A 16,024-nucleotide genomic window follows, 5' to 3' on the forward strand; every position below is an offset into this window, starting at 1 on the left:
ATTCCTCCATCTTACTGGAAGTAAGATTAATGATGAGAGACCCACGTTTCCTATCCAAAACAATCTAATCCATAAACAGACTCAAAACTTCAATGTGAACTTTCCTTTACCCACATTTTAAAGGAATGGGCAAACCACTTTTGTATAACAGCGTATTTCAATTTCATTTAACATATTGATTCCTAATGCTGATTTCATGTTATCTTAACTTGCCATTGCAGTTTTTCTAGTCCCTTTAAAGTACTAATCAGAGTAATGGGTGTTTTAAGAGGCAGTTTTGTTTTAGAAAAAAGTTAAATTAACAAATATTCATTGAGAATATATCACAACAACAGAAAATTCCTATTATTAAAATAGTTTTTCTACGTCTTATTTAGAGTGGCTAAAATCTCTTTAGTAACATTGTTGTTGTTGTTGTTGTTATGTGCTGTCGAACTTGCTTATAGGGTTATCTTTCAACTGAGTTACAATTGCTGTGTTTACAAGTGCAATATTAAATACTCAAAGTAACGCAGATGTTGGCTTCTACATTTATCAATATACTTGGATTGAAAACAACAAATAACATGTTCACATTCTTTTAAAAGTGTTGGAGAAAAATATAGTTTTTAAAGGATGTTTATTTTAAAAAAAATTAACTAGTTTTTTAATGGAAAACCAACACATTTTTTAGTTGAAATAAAAGTTTAAACAGTAAAAACTAATTTTTACAACAACGAAAAGTAATTTTCTCTCTTGCCCAGACTTCAGTCCCCAAATCCCTGTCCCTAGAAACACTGTTATGAATGCCTTGAGTATCTTTCAAGACAAAAATTCTATACATTTGCAAGCATATACAAATTAATATAACCACATATGAATATGAAAACAGATGTATACATATATAATCCTTAAGTAAAATGTGGTCTATTCATACACTGGAATATTATTCGGCCATAAAAAACTAAGTCTTTACACATGCTACAACATGGATGAATGTTGAAAACATTATGCCAAGTTAAAGAATCCAGACACAAAAGGCCACATACTGTATGATTCCATTTATATGAAATGCCCAAAATAGGAAATCCTTAGAGGCAGAAAGTAGATTCATGGCTGCCAGAGGTTAGGGGGAAAGGGAGAAATTGGAAGTGACATCTAATGGGTTTCTTTGGGGCTGATGAAAATGTTCTGCAATTAGAGAGCGGTGATGGTTGCACAACTCTGTGAACATACTGAAAGAACTGTATATTTCAAAATGGTGAATTTTATGCTATGCAAATTATGTCTCAGAGAACAGAAGGAAGAATAGAAGAAGGGAAAGAGGGAGAGAGGAAGGGAGGGAGGGAAAGGAAAGAAGCGAGGAAGGGAGGGAAAGAAAAAGGAGGGAGGGAAATGGGAACTGCTGCGAGCCTACAGACAGAGAGGAGGCGGCTGTGCACCCAAGGAGACTTCTATTGAAGTAGCTAAGCTAAGCACAGGTTAGCAGCTCTCACTTAATGTGAAACTTTTCTGCATAGTATTTTCATTAATTCATTCAACAGACAGTCCTTGAGTACCTGCTATACACAAAAATCAGGGCAGTATCTGCTTCCACTTGCCTTTTCTTTCCTGAAGGCGTCAGTAAGTAAGTCAATATCAGTGGAAGTAAGCGGAAACTGCAGCCGAGGACCATCGTAGGAGTCTGGGACATCTATCATCTTCACATAGTCTTCTTCATCCTTGTCCTGAAGGTTGCCACCCAAAAGTCGACTTACTACATCTAGAAAGGGAAGGACAGAAGGAAGAAAATCAACATTCCCATACTTAAATAAATATCTTCTTCAAGATCTACTCCACATAAGGTACTGCGCTGCATGTTAAAAATACAAGCCGTTCCAAATAGAACCATGAGAAATGGAGGTTTGGAGACAAGGAGGTACATTCAGATGGGTCACATCATCCTTTCCTGGTTCTACATTTTACCTAAGCAGTAAATCCAGAGTCAGTGGGAAGGAGAAGGAGAAGGAGAAGTACAAGGAAACCCTCGTACTTATGTACGTACATACGTATCAAGAATCAAGCTATTCTGATGCTCTGAAGTGCAAACTCTAAATTTTTGGCCCACTCCTATATCTCATATTTTTACAAATAGAGCAGAAAATATAATGCATTGCATCTGGTTCAAACGTCTGTTGCTATTTTCAGGCTCTACAGAAAATGAAACTGCAATCAAACCAAAAGCAAACTCACTGCTGTCATATCACAACCAAAGTAGATTGCCCAATCTTCCTTCCGCAGAGTGGCTGGGGGGTTTGAACTGCCAGCCTTCTGGTTGGCAGTCAAATGCCTTAGGCACTAAGCCACCAGAACTCCTTCAGACTACAACAGTCATGCAATTTTCCCCTGCAAAACACCTCAGAGATTTTTACTTAGCTGTAATTGATTTCCCTATTCACATAAAAACACAATCTCTGACATGATTTTCTTCTTTCTTGGTAACAAACCAGATAAACTCAGATGACAAACCACAGGCAGAAATACTCAGAGGGCCTCTCTCACACAAAGACAATTCTACAGAACAGATTGCCTTCGCTGCTCATTTCAGTAGGCACTGACACCCTGGGTTCCTTCTTGCCAGATTGCCTATGAAACGGCCAGACCCCAAACAGAAATCTGGACAATTTGGGTGGAGAAAGATAAATGGGGATGTGGTAGACTGATTGCAAAAGTGACCCTAGTTCTTTTCCCAGCCTCTATCCATGCTCTCTTTAAGGTGATTCTGCAGCTATTCTCATCAATTGTCTATTTTCTCTCCCCATGAATCTGGGCAGGGCTTGCAACTTATGTTGGCCCAAAGGATGCAGAGGAAGTGATATGTACCAGTTCCAAGCTCAGGCCTCTAAGAGTCTTGCATACGTCCATGCTCTCTCTCTCAGAATTGTGCCACTACCGTGAAGCCCAGGCCAGCCTACTGAAAGCCAGAGACTGTGTGGAACAGAACCAAGTGATTCTAGCCAAGGCCATCCTAGATCATCCAACAGCCACAGGACCTCCAGACATATGTGTGAGCTCCAGCCAAGACCCCAAAAATGCCCCATCAAGCCTGCCAAGATCAGCAGGAGTGTCCAGCTAGTCTGTAGACTTGTGAGCAAAAAAAAAAAAAAAATTGCTATTATACACAGGAGCCTGGTGGTTAAAAGGACTCAGCTACTAACTGAAAGATCAGTGGTTTGAACTCACCAGCCACTCCATGGGAGAAAGATGTGGCAGTCTGCTTCTGTAAAGATTACAGCCTTGGAAACTCTATGGGGCAGTTCTACTCTGTCCTATAGGGTCGGTATGGGTTGGAATCGACTTGACAGCCATGGGTTGGGGTTTTTTGGTTTACTATTATATGTCACTGAGGTGTTGTAGTTGTACAGTACATAGCATTATTGTGGTAATGGATAATGGATACATGGGATGATGACATACTCTTCAACTCCTTAACACTGAACTGCTACTAAAGCCATTCATCCCAAGTTCTCTACGAACAGTTTCTATCTTTTTGAATGTTTAGGGTGGACATGTTTGGAAGGAATGATATTAGTAGATGTAGATAGAGTACATTTTTATGACCCAATTATTCTGAGAAACTATAGTTAAGAACTAGAAAACTGAATTTCTGAAGTAAGTCATAATATTTGGTAATTTTTATATGTTTTCTAAATCTTTGTGTATGCCAATTTTTTTTGGTGGTAGTTGAAGATGTTTGCTTGATAAGAAGCTTAACTGAGGAGTAATGATGTCTGTTTCAGTGTAATGCAGAAGAGGTCCTTTTCCTCTTTGGACTTGGTTTGAAATTTTAGAATAACTTAATTATCCCCGTTTATGTTTGAAAACTAGAAATGCAGAGCATCTTGATAAATTTTTGCACAGATTTCTATCCTTATGGTCCCCCTGTTCCCTCTCCTTGGACTACCCTTTCTCCTTGGGTAACTTCTTCTCATCCTTCAAAACTCAGTAACCCCACCCAGGTTGAACCCAAAACTGCACCTTTACCATGGCATCATGGTGATAAGGATGATGATGATAGCAGTCACTAATTGGATGCTAACTATGTGCCAGGCAGTGCTCTGCACTCTTCACACATATATATTCATGTGATGATCACAACTACCAGATGAGGCAAATATTATTACTATCCCCCTAGTTCTTTTCTCTATCCATGCTCTCTTTAAGGTGATTCTGCAGCTATTCTCATCAATTGTCTATTTTCTCTCCCTATGAATCAGGGCAGGAACATGGGGCACAGAGATGGAATTCAATCCCAGAGAAGCTGACTCCAGAGCTCAAATCCTTAAGTACTACACTTTCACTACATATGAAAATATAACTATGTCACACAAAATATAAAATATTACTTATATACTTATAACTGATTTATTGAGCAAGTCCAATTCTGTGAGATATAAACATGAAATGACATTTTATTTTCCCAGTCACTGCCTTCACTCATACTCTGTTGACACTCACTTTCCCATTGCCTAACTAACACGTCAAACCCATTCCATCACTTCCAGTAATTAAAAATCAGTCTGGCTATTTAGGAAATCAAATAAAAATATGGCTTTTTTTCCTTAAACTAAAAGCTCAATCTAGCCCTTCCTTCCACAGATTTTATGGTCCTCATTCCTCATAAGTTCAGTAATAAATGCAGGTAGTCCCCGATTTATGATGTATTCAATTCGAATCACAATGAACTGCACTTACAACCATCTTCTTTCTTTCTTTTTTTTTTTTTTTTACATCTTATCATTAGTAATCTGTACTATATACAATATTGCAGCCCATAATTTGCTTATGTTATCATTCTTAGATGTTCACGTGCAGATGTTCAATTTTATGATTTACTATTTAAAACACTGTCATATGGATTTAGCTTTCTAAACTAAATTGGGACCTCTAGTTTACTTGAAAACCTGGATCCAAATGTTGATTGCTTTGCTAAAGTCAGTAGGCAGATTTGGAAGTAGTGAGATGGTACCATGAAGTACATGAAGAAAGAGAGGAAGGGACCATACAGGTAACTCTCAGTAATATTCTGACTACAAATGCCATCCCCATTCCCAGATATAATCCAATGACCCAGAACCTTCCACAAGCACCAATGTCATCCAACCTTTTTCCACTGTTGGAGTAAATTTTTATGATTTGTGTATTTTTAGTGTATGTATGTATTAAAATTTTAAAAATACATATATGTATTAAAATAGGAGCTCTGGTAGCTTAGTGCCTAAGGCACTTGACTGCTAACCAGAAGGCTGGTGGTTCAAACCCACCAACCACTCCTAGGAAGGAAGATGGGGCAATCTACTTCCGTAGTGATACTGCCTCAGAAACCCAAGGAGGGGTCGCTATGAGTCGGGTCCAACTCGACGGCACATAACAACAACAACAACATGTATTAAAATTTATCTGTAAATTTATATAGGATTTTTCCAACCCCTAAAGACAAATGAAGATCAGATTTATAAAGATACTGATAATAAAAGGTAATAATAATGAATAATAAAAAGTCAGAACTGACTTACAATGGAGTAGGTTGAGGACTACCTATATATGAAAAAAGTACCATTTGCCTAAGCCGATTCTTTGTTAAAAAATACTCAATACAAAATATCAGTCAACATCAACTCATAATCCTTCTGCTGTTTTTCAGCCACATAAAAAAGAGTAACATAGATCCTCTTCCAGTAAATAGTGCATGCCATTATGAAAATAATCAAAAGCCTTCAGATTTCTATTGCATGTACTGTCTGTGAGGGCTATAATTATTATAACTAATAATAATAATTTCATGAATACAAACAATATATCGAGGTTTGTGCAACATGTAATTAGAATTTATCCTTACCTATGTAAGCATGAATCTACTAATTAAATATAATAAAATCTTAAATTAAATCAAATGATACCTTTACAAGTAGTTCTAAAGAAAATACCTCAAAAAATACACCCTACACAGACCTTTCTTTTACCCAATACAGTTGTAAAATCTGGACAGGAAAAAATTTGAAGCCCATAATTTTTAAAAAAACAATCTCTGCCTCTACCACCCACATGCCACTTTGAAAACAAGCTTCAGATATTGCCAGAAAAAGAAAAGGACCAATTGAACCACGTATACAATTATTTAATCTCTCAATTATGAATCTGGATCAAAACCACTGGTGCCTGTATAATATACTCAATAGATGCCAAAATGAAATTTCATTAAAATTCAAAACCTGTTCTGGATTTTTAGGATGCTTTCTTAACATAATACAAAAGATAAATCAATAATAATGGTTTTCCATGAAATCATAAAGAAAACAAGGACTGTTTCACTTTCACACTGTTCTGGCATCTTGGACCAATGCAATAAGACATGGAGCTAAAACAAGAGCAGTAACTACTGGATAGACAGATATAAAACTGAAGCTGTTTGTAGCCAGTGTGTTTAAATACCTACACTCAAGAAAAACCAATTCAAAAACTCCCAGAATTGATGACAGAACTAAGTATAATACAGAGGTTAAGCATGCTGGATTTGAATCACAACGTCACCACTGATGAGATGAACCTCTAAGTCTCAGCATCCTCATCTACAGAACAGGATAGTAATATAAGGATCTCACGGGTTTGTCAGGAAGAAATGAAATGATGGCATTCAAGCATTTAAATAGATGTCAAATGGTAATAATAAATATCAGCAGCAATACTCATTTTGTTAGTATTATTATTCAGTATTATGACAGTAAGGTCCCCAGGTGGAGCAAATGGTTTATGCTCGACCACTAACCTAAATATCAGAGGTTCAACCCCACCCAGTAGCACCATGAAAGAAAAGCTTGGCAATCTGCTTTCACTAAGGTTACAGCCAAGAAAGCTCCATGGAGCACTTCCACTCAGGAACACCTGGAGTTGCCATGAGTCAGAGCTGAGTCAACAGAAAGGAACAACCACAACAAAGTAGCACAATACAAGATAAACAGACACAAATCAAAAGCTCTGTGAAACCCTACCAATAACCAGTGGGAAGATCCCACGGTAGTCAGTCAATTCCGACTCAAAGTGACCCTACAGGACAGAGATGAACTGCCCCATAGGGTTTCCAAGGCTGAAATCTGTATGAGAGCAGACTGCCACGTCTTCCTCCCATGGAGTAGAAAAGATATACAACTAATCCTTGAACAATGCAGAGGTTAGGGGCAGCGACCCCTGCATGGTCGAAAGTCCATTTATAACTTTTGACTCCCAAAAAACTTGACTACTAATAGCCTACTGTTGACCGGAAGCCTTACCGATAACATAAACAGTTGAGTAACACAGCTCTTGTCATACAATTACTAGACTTTCACTCGGAGACCCACACGTACACAATAGATCAGTTTATTAACTGTACAGCATGATGATTATTTACTACTCATTAAGTGGAAGTGAAGCATCATAAAGGTCTTCATCCTCGTCGCCTTCACAGTGAATGGGCTGAGCAGGGGCAGGAAAAGAGGAGGTTGGGAGAGCTGTCTTGGGGTGGCAGAGGTGGAGGAGGTGGAAGGGGACGCAGGAGAGGCAGGTACACTCGGTATACATCATAAATTCTTCTAACTTTTTGCTTTGACATTTCTCTAAAAATGCTCCTATACAGTATCAATCCTTCTACCACCATTTGCTTTAGTTTGAGTACTCATATCACAGAAGGACCCATGTCAGGAAAAAAAATCGAAAGCAGTCTTGAATAACTGGGACCCTTCTGCCAAACTGTCTAATATCAGTTTGTTTTCTGGCACTGCTTCTTCTCCGTCTTCTTCCTCATCGTCTGGCACTGGTTCAGAAAAACTCATCTCCATCTAGTCGTCTTCTGTTCACTCCTCTGGTGTGCTATCTATTAGCTCTGGAATTTGTCCAAGATCCGTATCTTGAGAAAAATCCCAGAATAAGTAGATTCACACAGTTCAAACCCATGTTGTTCAAGGATCAACTGTACTATCAAATATATTCTGGTGCAGGAAAAATTCGTTAACTACTGGGAAATTTTCTTTGTAGTTGTGTTCTTTAAATTATTCTCAATCAATATGCCTTAAAATTTTATTTTCTAGTTGAATATACAAAATCCAAAATTGATGAAATGTTAAAAAATTTTTAAAGTCAAACCGTTAAAAAATCAAGAGACACAGGCATGGTGATCCTCATTTTAAACATTTCAGGGCCTTCTAAATTTAAAGGCAATGGAAAAGAATTAACAACAAGGTATTTAGACAAGAAAGATATTTTAAATAATTAATGGATGAAAATTTCCTAAATTTGATGAAAAACATCAACTTAGATATGTAAGACTCAGCAAACCCCAAGCAGGCTAAATAAAAATGAAACCTCCCCTAAGCACATTAGGGTCAAAAAGTTATTTTCCAAAGTTCTTTATTTTGTTTCTTTCCCACTTCCTTCAGATGGTGATGTTATTCATTTGGAATGCAGTTAGGTTCATTTTTCACAGTCTGCATTCCACTTTTGGATTACACACATGCATACACACACACACACACTTCCTGGTTTTCATAATTTAGTTCTTTTTATTACAGATGTGAGACATTATCATGGTTCTAAGATTCAGAACCATACAAAAACATTTATTCAAAAGCCACCCCCTCATTCCTTCTACCCAATCTCTGTTCTCCCATGCTTTCTACCCTAGTCCTGTCCATTCCCTACAGGTAAACAATGTCATCAGTTTCTGGTTTACCCTTCTTGTGTTTATTTTTGCATATATGAGCAAGCATATGCATACATTCTTACATCAAGTAGAGATGTGTTAAACAAGATACAGAAAGCACTAACCACAAAGGGGAAAAATTATATCACATTAAAATGAAGAAAATCTGTTCACCAAAAGAGGCCACTTAAAGATTGGGTTTCGGGGGAGAGTCAAAGACTGTGGTAAGATATTTGCAACACATTTATCTAACAAAGACTCTTATTTAGAATACTTAAAAAAACTCCTTAGTGCCTAAGGCACTTGACTGCTAACAGAAGGCTGGTGGTTCAAATCCACCAGCCACTCCTTGGAAGGAAGGTTGGGCAATCTACTTCCGTAGTGACACTGCCTCGGAAACCCAAGGAGGGGTCGCTATGAGTCAGATCCAACTCAACGGCAGTGAGTTTGGGTTTTTTGGTTTTTTTTTTTAAAGGAACTCCTACAAATTAATAAGAAAAAGGAAGATAACCTAATAGAAAAATAGGCAAAGGATCTGCACAGGCACTTCACTAAATGGGATATCCATGTGACCAATAAGGAGTAGCTCTGGTGGTGTAGTGCCTAAGGCATTTGACTGCTAACCAGAAGGCTAGTGGTTCAAACCTACCAGCTGGGCAATCTACTTCCACAGAGGTACCGCCTCAGAAACCCAAGGAGGGGGTGACTATGAGTCGACTCTAATGGACTTGACAGCAGTGAGTGAGTGAGATGTGACCAATACACATATGAATGCAAATCAAAGCAAAAATATGATATCATTACATACCTGTCAGAATGGCTAAAATGAAAAAGACAATTTCAAGTTTTGACAGACTTATGGAACAAAGGAAACTCATACACTGGTGGCAGTGTACCTCGGTACAGCCATTTTAAAAAACTGTCAGTATCTAATAAAACTGAACATATATATATTCTAAGCTAGAAATTCCACTCCTGGGTTGTAGTACATCTTTATAATAATGGCGCCAATGAATCATGCCTCCCTGTGTCCAGATCCCTTCGCAATGTAACACCACCACTCCTCCTGTCAGGAGATGGATTTTTTTGTAACTTCTTTGAATCTGCAGCTGGCTTGGTGACTTGCTTTGACCAACAGAATACGGCAGAACTGATTCTGTGTGAGTTCTAGAGCATATGCCTTAAGAGATTTGGCAGTTTCTGACTTTGCCCTTTTGGGACCCAGCTGCTACGTAAAGAAGTCCAGGATAATCCGCTGCACTTAGAGGCTATGTGAAGAGAGTTGAGGAATCCAAGTGAAGGGACAACATCAAAGTCTCAAACATGTGAGTGAAAACCATCTGGAGTGAGCCCAGCTGACTCCACAGAGAACAGAGAAAAGCCACCCCCTACAAGCCAAGTTCAAATTCCTGGCCCACAGAATCACAAGCAATAAAATGGCTGTTGTTTGTAAGCTGCTAAATTTTGTTTGTTATGCAGTAGTAGATAACTGGAAATGAATACATATGTTCACTAAAAGGAACACGTACAAGAATGTGCATAGCAGCACTATATAAATTGCCCAAACTGAAATAGACCCAAATGTCTATAAAAAATACAAAACAAAAAAAAAAAAACCCTCCGAACTCACTGCCGTCGAGTTGGATCCAACTCATAGCGACCCTGCCTTGGGTTTACAAGGCAGTATCTCTACGGAAGTAGATTGCCCAATCTTCCTTCAGAGGAGTGGCTAGTGGGTTTGAACTACTACCCTTCTGGTTAGCAGTCAAATGCCTTAGGCACTACACCACCAGAGCTCCTCCAATAGAATGGATAAATGATAGCATATTCATAAAACGGAATACTGTTTAGCAACAAGAATGACCAAACTTTAACAACATGAGTGACTCACAAATACAATGCTTAGCAAAAGAAGCCAGACTCCAAAGTCTGTATCCATACACTGTATGCTGCCAAGTATATAAATAATTTCAAAAACAAGTCAAATTAATATAGAGCATGTTGTTATTGTTGTTAAGGGTCACTTTGCTGATTTTGACTCATAGTGAGCCCATGTTTTCTAGGCTTTAATTTTTTAAAGCATTCAGCTGCTAACCACGAGATCGGTGATTTCAACCCACCAGCCACACTGCAGGAGAAAGATGAGGCAGTCTGCTTCTGCAAAGATTTACAGCCTTGCAAACCCTACGGGGCAGTTCTACTCTGTTATATAGGGTCTCCAGGAGTCAGAATTGACTTGATGGCAGTAGGCTTAAATCTTTATGGGAGAATATCTCCAGGTCATTCTCCCATGGAGCCACTGGGTGGGTTCAAACCCCTAACCTTTCAGAAGTCAGGAAAGCAGTTATGGGGTGGGGGCTCTGGGTACTGACTAGAAGGGGGCTGGAGAGGGCTTCTGTGGCTCTGATGACATTTTACTTCTTGTTCTCCATGCAGGTCACGTGGTTATGTTTACTTAGAGAAAATGCATTGAATCCTATGCTTATGATTTGTGTATTTTTCTATAATGTATGTTATACTCCAAGTTTAACGAAGAAGATTAAAGCACTGTCCCCTTCTTTGGCAGACACATTTTCTAATACTTTTAAGTCACCTGTAGCAATTTTTCAAATGCATATTAAAAATACAGAATCTGAGTAAACAGCTCTGGGCTAGAACCCAGCCATCTGTGGCTATGAAAGGCCATAAGTGATTTCGATGCACAGTCTGGATTGAAGTATTAGGTCATTAGCAGAAAGAGGGCTGTTTCATTTCGTCATTAGTATATTTCCTCCCAAAAATATTCTTGCCAACAAAACATGAAGTGCAAACAACTGTCTTCAAATTGCAATTATCTAAAGGAAAGAAAAATGGCAAAGTACTCACTTCCACCCACTCCCCACTCCTCAGGTTTGGCTATTCCATTTAGAAAGCTTCTACAGCTCATCAAAGACTAATTAGTTTCATACATTGCACTTAGCTCAAATCATGCCATTAAAACACCATTCTTTTACCATGTTGAAGGGTACTGATCAGATTCTTTAAAATATACTCTGATTGCACTACACATTTTAAGTTGAGTAAAACAATGGTTGGCCCAGATTAAAGAAAATTGAGTTTTTAAATCTAACACCTGCCTTGGAGATAACAAGCAGATTTTAATTTGCTGGGGAAATATGCCTTGTGAAGAATAATTTTAAATCATTTATGAACCACACCTATGCTGCCCATCTCTTCTTCAGAATGCCTATTGAGAGATGATGGGGCCAATTCTGTTAAGTATGTCATTCCCCCTTCTCCCAATCTGCTGTATGAAATAGTCGAGGTACTTTGAGTGCTTAGCACAATAGTTTTGTGGATGAAAAATAAGATCCTCTTTACTAAGACACCATTAATCATCTGCAGACTGTGGTTCAGAGAAGGTATTCAACAAATTAATGCTAGGTCAGTTTTGTGAAAAGTGAGAATTTTAAATGGCCAGTTTCACCTGCACCATTCAGAAAGGAGGAAAAAAAAAAAAAAAAAAAACAGTTGAACTGATTTCACCAGTTGTTTGATGTCACATACATAAGACTGGGGCTTCTTTTTAATTCCTTAGTGTGCCTCCATCTTAGAATTTGCAACCCTTGATGAGGACAACTCAGGACTTAATGACTATTTTTTAAGACTGAGTATTTTTACTTACCTGGGTTTTCCCCATAATAGTTTGCATAGTGTTCCAACATGCAGGTTAAAAAGTCGGACAGCTGAACAAAATGAAAATACATTAATCAATTAATGCACCACAGACATAGCAAATGGTGGGACGAGCCCCTCCACCAGCCCAGCCCACTCCTCTCCCAGCTGCTGCCAGTGCTAATGGCTCACCTATCCCCTCCTCTGGAGAAGTACCCTTGGTGGATGGAAGACAACTAACCCAGAGTTACGTGGGATCTCAGTATCCCCCTCCCTCGGGTGGCTGCCCATGGACAATGACTGATAAAAGCAAGGATAGAACAGCCAGCTCCTCCCTGGCACTCTCAGGATGGGACAAACTCTGTGACTGCTCCCAGTGGGAACAGGCCAAAGTCACACTTCTCTGGACATCCTATTTTTGCCTAGCTTCTTGCCCTGTCCTCTCTTGCTTTCTTCACTCTCATACAGCTTTTCCCTGAGAACACTCTCTCAATAAATATCACTTGCACCAGAATCTCTGTCTCAGACTCTGCTTCTAAGGAGCCCAACTTAAGACAGCTACTGAATTTTTTTTTCCCCAATTGTGACTTGGGTGAAAGTTTACAGAGCAAATTGGTTTTCCATTAAACAATCAACACATATTCTGTTTTGTGAAATTTACTGCAATCCTCACACTGCGACAATGTTCTTCCCACTTAAGACATATTCTTAACTGTCAAATATATGTGAGAAATAAAGGAAGGGAGGAAGTTAAAGTGGAAACCCACCATCATTCTTCCGACCATCACCTAGGAGCTCCCTCTGTGCCTACAAAGCCCTGCATTTATACAGCACACTCCACTTCTTCTTACAGCCCTGCTTCCCAGGAAGAGTAAGCACCGAGGGACTTCATCAATGCCGCAGTAACTTTGGCAGTTGACAAGAGGGAGACTTTGACAAGAGGGAGACTTTCCATTCGAACTTCAAAATGTATGGTTTTACAAAATACAGGCATATGAGTTAAACATTTACTTCAAGGAGATACACTCCTTGGAGAAAACAATCATGGGAGAAAGAAGGGCTGCTTATGCACAGGGAGACAGCTCAGGGGGCAGGAGTGTATGGAGGGATGGACACTGGGAAGAGGTAACTATAGGGAGGAAGTGGGAGGGGAGCTGTTGCATTGTGGTAAACTGTGGTCAATGACATGAGACAAAGTATATATGAACTGCTGTATGGAAAGTGAATTTGCTCTGTAAATCCTCACCCAAATCACAATTTTAAAAAAGAAAGACAAAAAAAATGTATGGTTTTAAAGCTGCTGATGGGTTGGTCAATTAAGTGTCGATAAAAGACATAATAAGATAATCACTTTGTACCCACTTGTTGGTGTTAGCTGCCTTCCAGTCCATCCCATCTCCTGGTGATCCCAGAACTAAATGCTGCCTAGTGCCGTGGCATCCTCATGATGGACTTGGGATCAGACAGCCGTGCTCTATAGGGACTGGACGATTTCCAGAAACAGATTTCCAAGACTTTCTTCCTAGTCTGAGTCTTTCTTAACACCCCCACCCACCCACCAATTCCACTCCTGCCCCCCTAAATAATTACTGTAAGCAGTTTGCTGTGTTTCTTTCTCCAGACTTGCTTTATGGTTTTCTTTATATATATGGCATAAAACTCTACATATTGTTCTCTACATACTGATTCTTTCATTCACAACTCTATTGGGAATCTTTCCAAGATCTTTTTATTGTTGAAAAGTACTTTTTTATATTAATGATCTTTAAAGTTAGATTTATGTATCGCTTTTGGAAGTTTTTAAAAGGTCTTCCTCGCCCACCTGTATTTTCTTCTAGAACTTTCATAGGTTTATTCCCAGTAAATTTTTTCAATCTTCAACTTTGTAAAGTATTTTCCTTCATAAAGTAACAACTTTACTTCCTTTTGGAACACATACCCCAAAACAGAGTAAGACTGTTTGTAATTAGTTTACTAGACATCTAGCAGTGAACTTCACAACGGAGAAATATCATCCTCTCTCTCACCTCAAATCACATCCACTCTCAATAGCTAGTGCCAAAACAGTGTTGCTACATCTACTATTAAAGGCTTTCTCCAAAGCTCCACAGCTTAAAATAGACCCAACCTTTCATTCTTTTAATAAGAATGGGTAAAAGTGGCAAGGATGGGGTAAAAGGAAGTATTTTACCAAAAGAAAAGACATGTTTGCAAAACTGACCTGCACTTGACTGTCTTCATCAGTGTATTCCAGACACGCAAAGATGCTAAGAGCACAATACTCTCTGATCCTCAACTGAATGCTGTATCTTCGGTACCATTTCTGGATGATTTTTGCGGCTTTTATTGCTGCTTACCCACAAGATATGAAAGTCAGAGAAAAACAGTAGTTATGAGGAAAGGAGAAAAAAAGATTAGGTCACCTGAATTCCTAGGTTCTAAGTACATGAAAACTAAAAACAATGAAACTTATCTTTACGTTTTTTATTAAAATGTCCTCAAATCTCAAAGATTCAGATAGAAATGAGGGTGTAGCCATTAGGAATACACATTTTGGAACTAGACTGCCTGAATTTGAATCCTAGCTGTGCTAACTAGTATTTGTGTGATTTTGGGTAACTTACTAAAACTCCCAAAGCCTCCATTTCTTCACCTATACAATGGGGATAATACTAGTGCCTACATCTGACACAGGAGCTCTGGTAGCATAGTGCCTAAAGCACTTGACTGCTAACCAGGAGGCTGGCAGTTCAAACCCACCAGCCACTCCTTGGAAGGAAGGTTGGGCAATCTACTTCCTTAGTGATACTGCCTCAGAAACCCAGGGAGGAGTCACTATGAGTCGGATCCGACTCGATGGTAGTGAGTGTGTGTGTGTGTGTGTGTGTACATCTGCCACTACTCTGGCAAAAAAAAAGTCTATGTATAACGGTCATTACCAAGGCTTTTAGAATGCAGTTTCTGATTTGCTGTGGGCTTGACCATAAAAAAACTTCCCATGAGGTTTTTCTCCGCTACCTTGGTAGCACTAAACCAATTGGGAACATTTTATACCCTTATGTTTTCTATAAACTTTACCTCATCTATACTTAGTAAAATAGAATTTAATTTTTTAAAAAAGTCTATGTATAGCCTATAAAGTAGCAATTCCACTCTTCTCTGTGCACCCCAAAGCAATCCTCACACAGTCCATGAGGGAGACATGTATGAGGACACGAAAGCAACTTTATTTGTGGCAGTAAGAAGTGTGATACCCACGCAGCCTGAGTGTCCACTGCTTGGAATGAGAATGTGTAACTATGGGGGATGCAAACCATGGAGTATTATGTTCCAACTGGAAGCAGTAGATTAAATAAATCCAAAGCAACATGGATGGATCTTAAAAATATAGTGCTTTAGTTAGAACACTTAGGAAAAGAATTTATAGTCAGGATGAAATATAACATGATACTATTTCACATAAATTGAAAACATATATAAACAAAACTATGATATACATTTCATAAGAATATATACAAAGGAAAAGCTCTGCACTAAATCTAATAGATCGGTTATTAATACGTGGAGGTGAATGAGCATGGGATGCATGGGTAAAAGGAAATAAATGAATTTATTAACATAAGAAAGGGTCCTACAAAAGGCATCCAAATTGGTAAGGAAGAAGTCAAACTATCCCCA

At 38.6% G+C, this 16,024-nt stretch overlaps 1 protein-coding gene and 1 non-coding gene across 2 annotated transcripts in view; one reads left to right on the forward strand and one right to left on the reverse strand.

Moving 5' to 3' along the window:
- Nucleotides 1-16,024, reverse strand: part of PPEF1 (protein phosphatase with EF-hand domain 1) — a 165,496-nt gene that overhangs the window by 112,618 nt on the left and 36,854 nt on the right. The window contains exons 2-5 of the mRNA XM_007958383.1: nt 14,568-14,695; nt 12,357-12,417; nt 9,501-9,512; nt 1,581-1,741 (exon numbers count right to left, since the gene is read on the reverse strand). Coding sequence (XP_007956574.1) covers nt 1,581-1,741; nt 9,501-9,512; nt 12,357-12,417; nt 14,568-14,695 — 362 coding nt within the window. The remainder of the gene's footprint in view (nt 1-1,580; nt 1,742-9,500; nt 9,513-12,356; nt 12,418-14,567; nt 14,696-16,024) is intronic.
- LOC122151958 lies at nt 15,276-15,395 on the forward strand. The gene has a single exon (XR_006164353.1). It is a non-coding gene; the product is annotated as a small nucleolar RNA SNORA32 (small nucleolar RNA).

This window comes from Orycteropus afer, unplaced genomic scaffold (genome assembly GCF_000298275.1).
Source record: "Orycteropus afer afer isolate SDZICR_OR568_19922 unplaced genomic scaffold, OryAfe1.0 scaffold00949, whole genome shotgun sequence".
NCBI lineage: Eukaryota > Metazoa > Chordata > Mammalia > Tubulidentata > Orycteropodidae > Orycteropus > Orycteropus afer.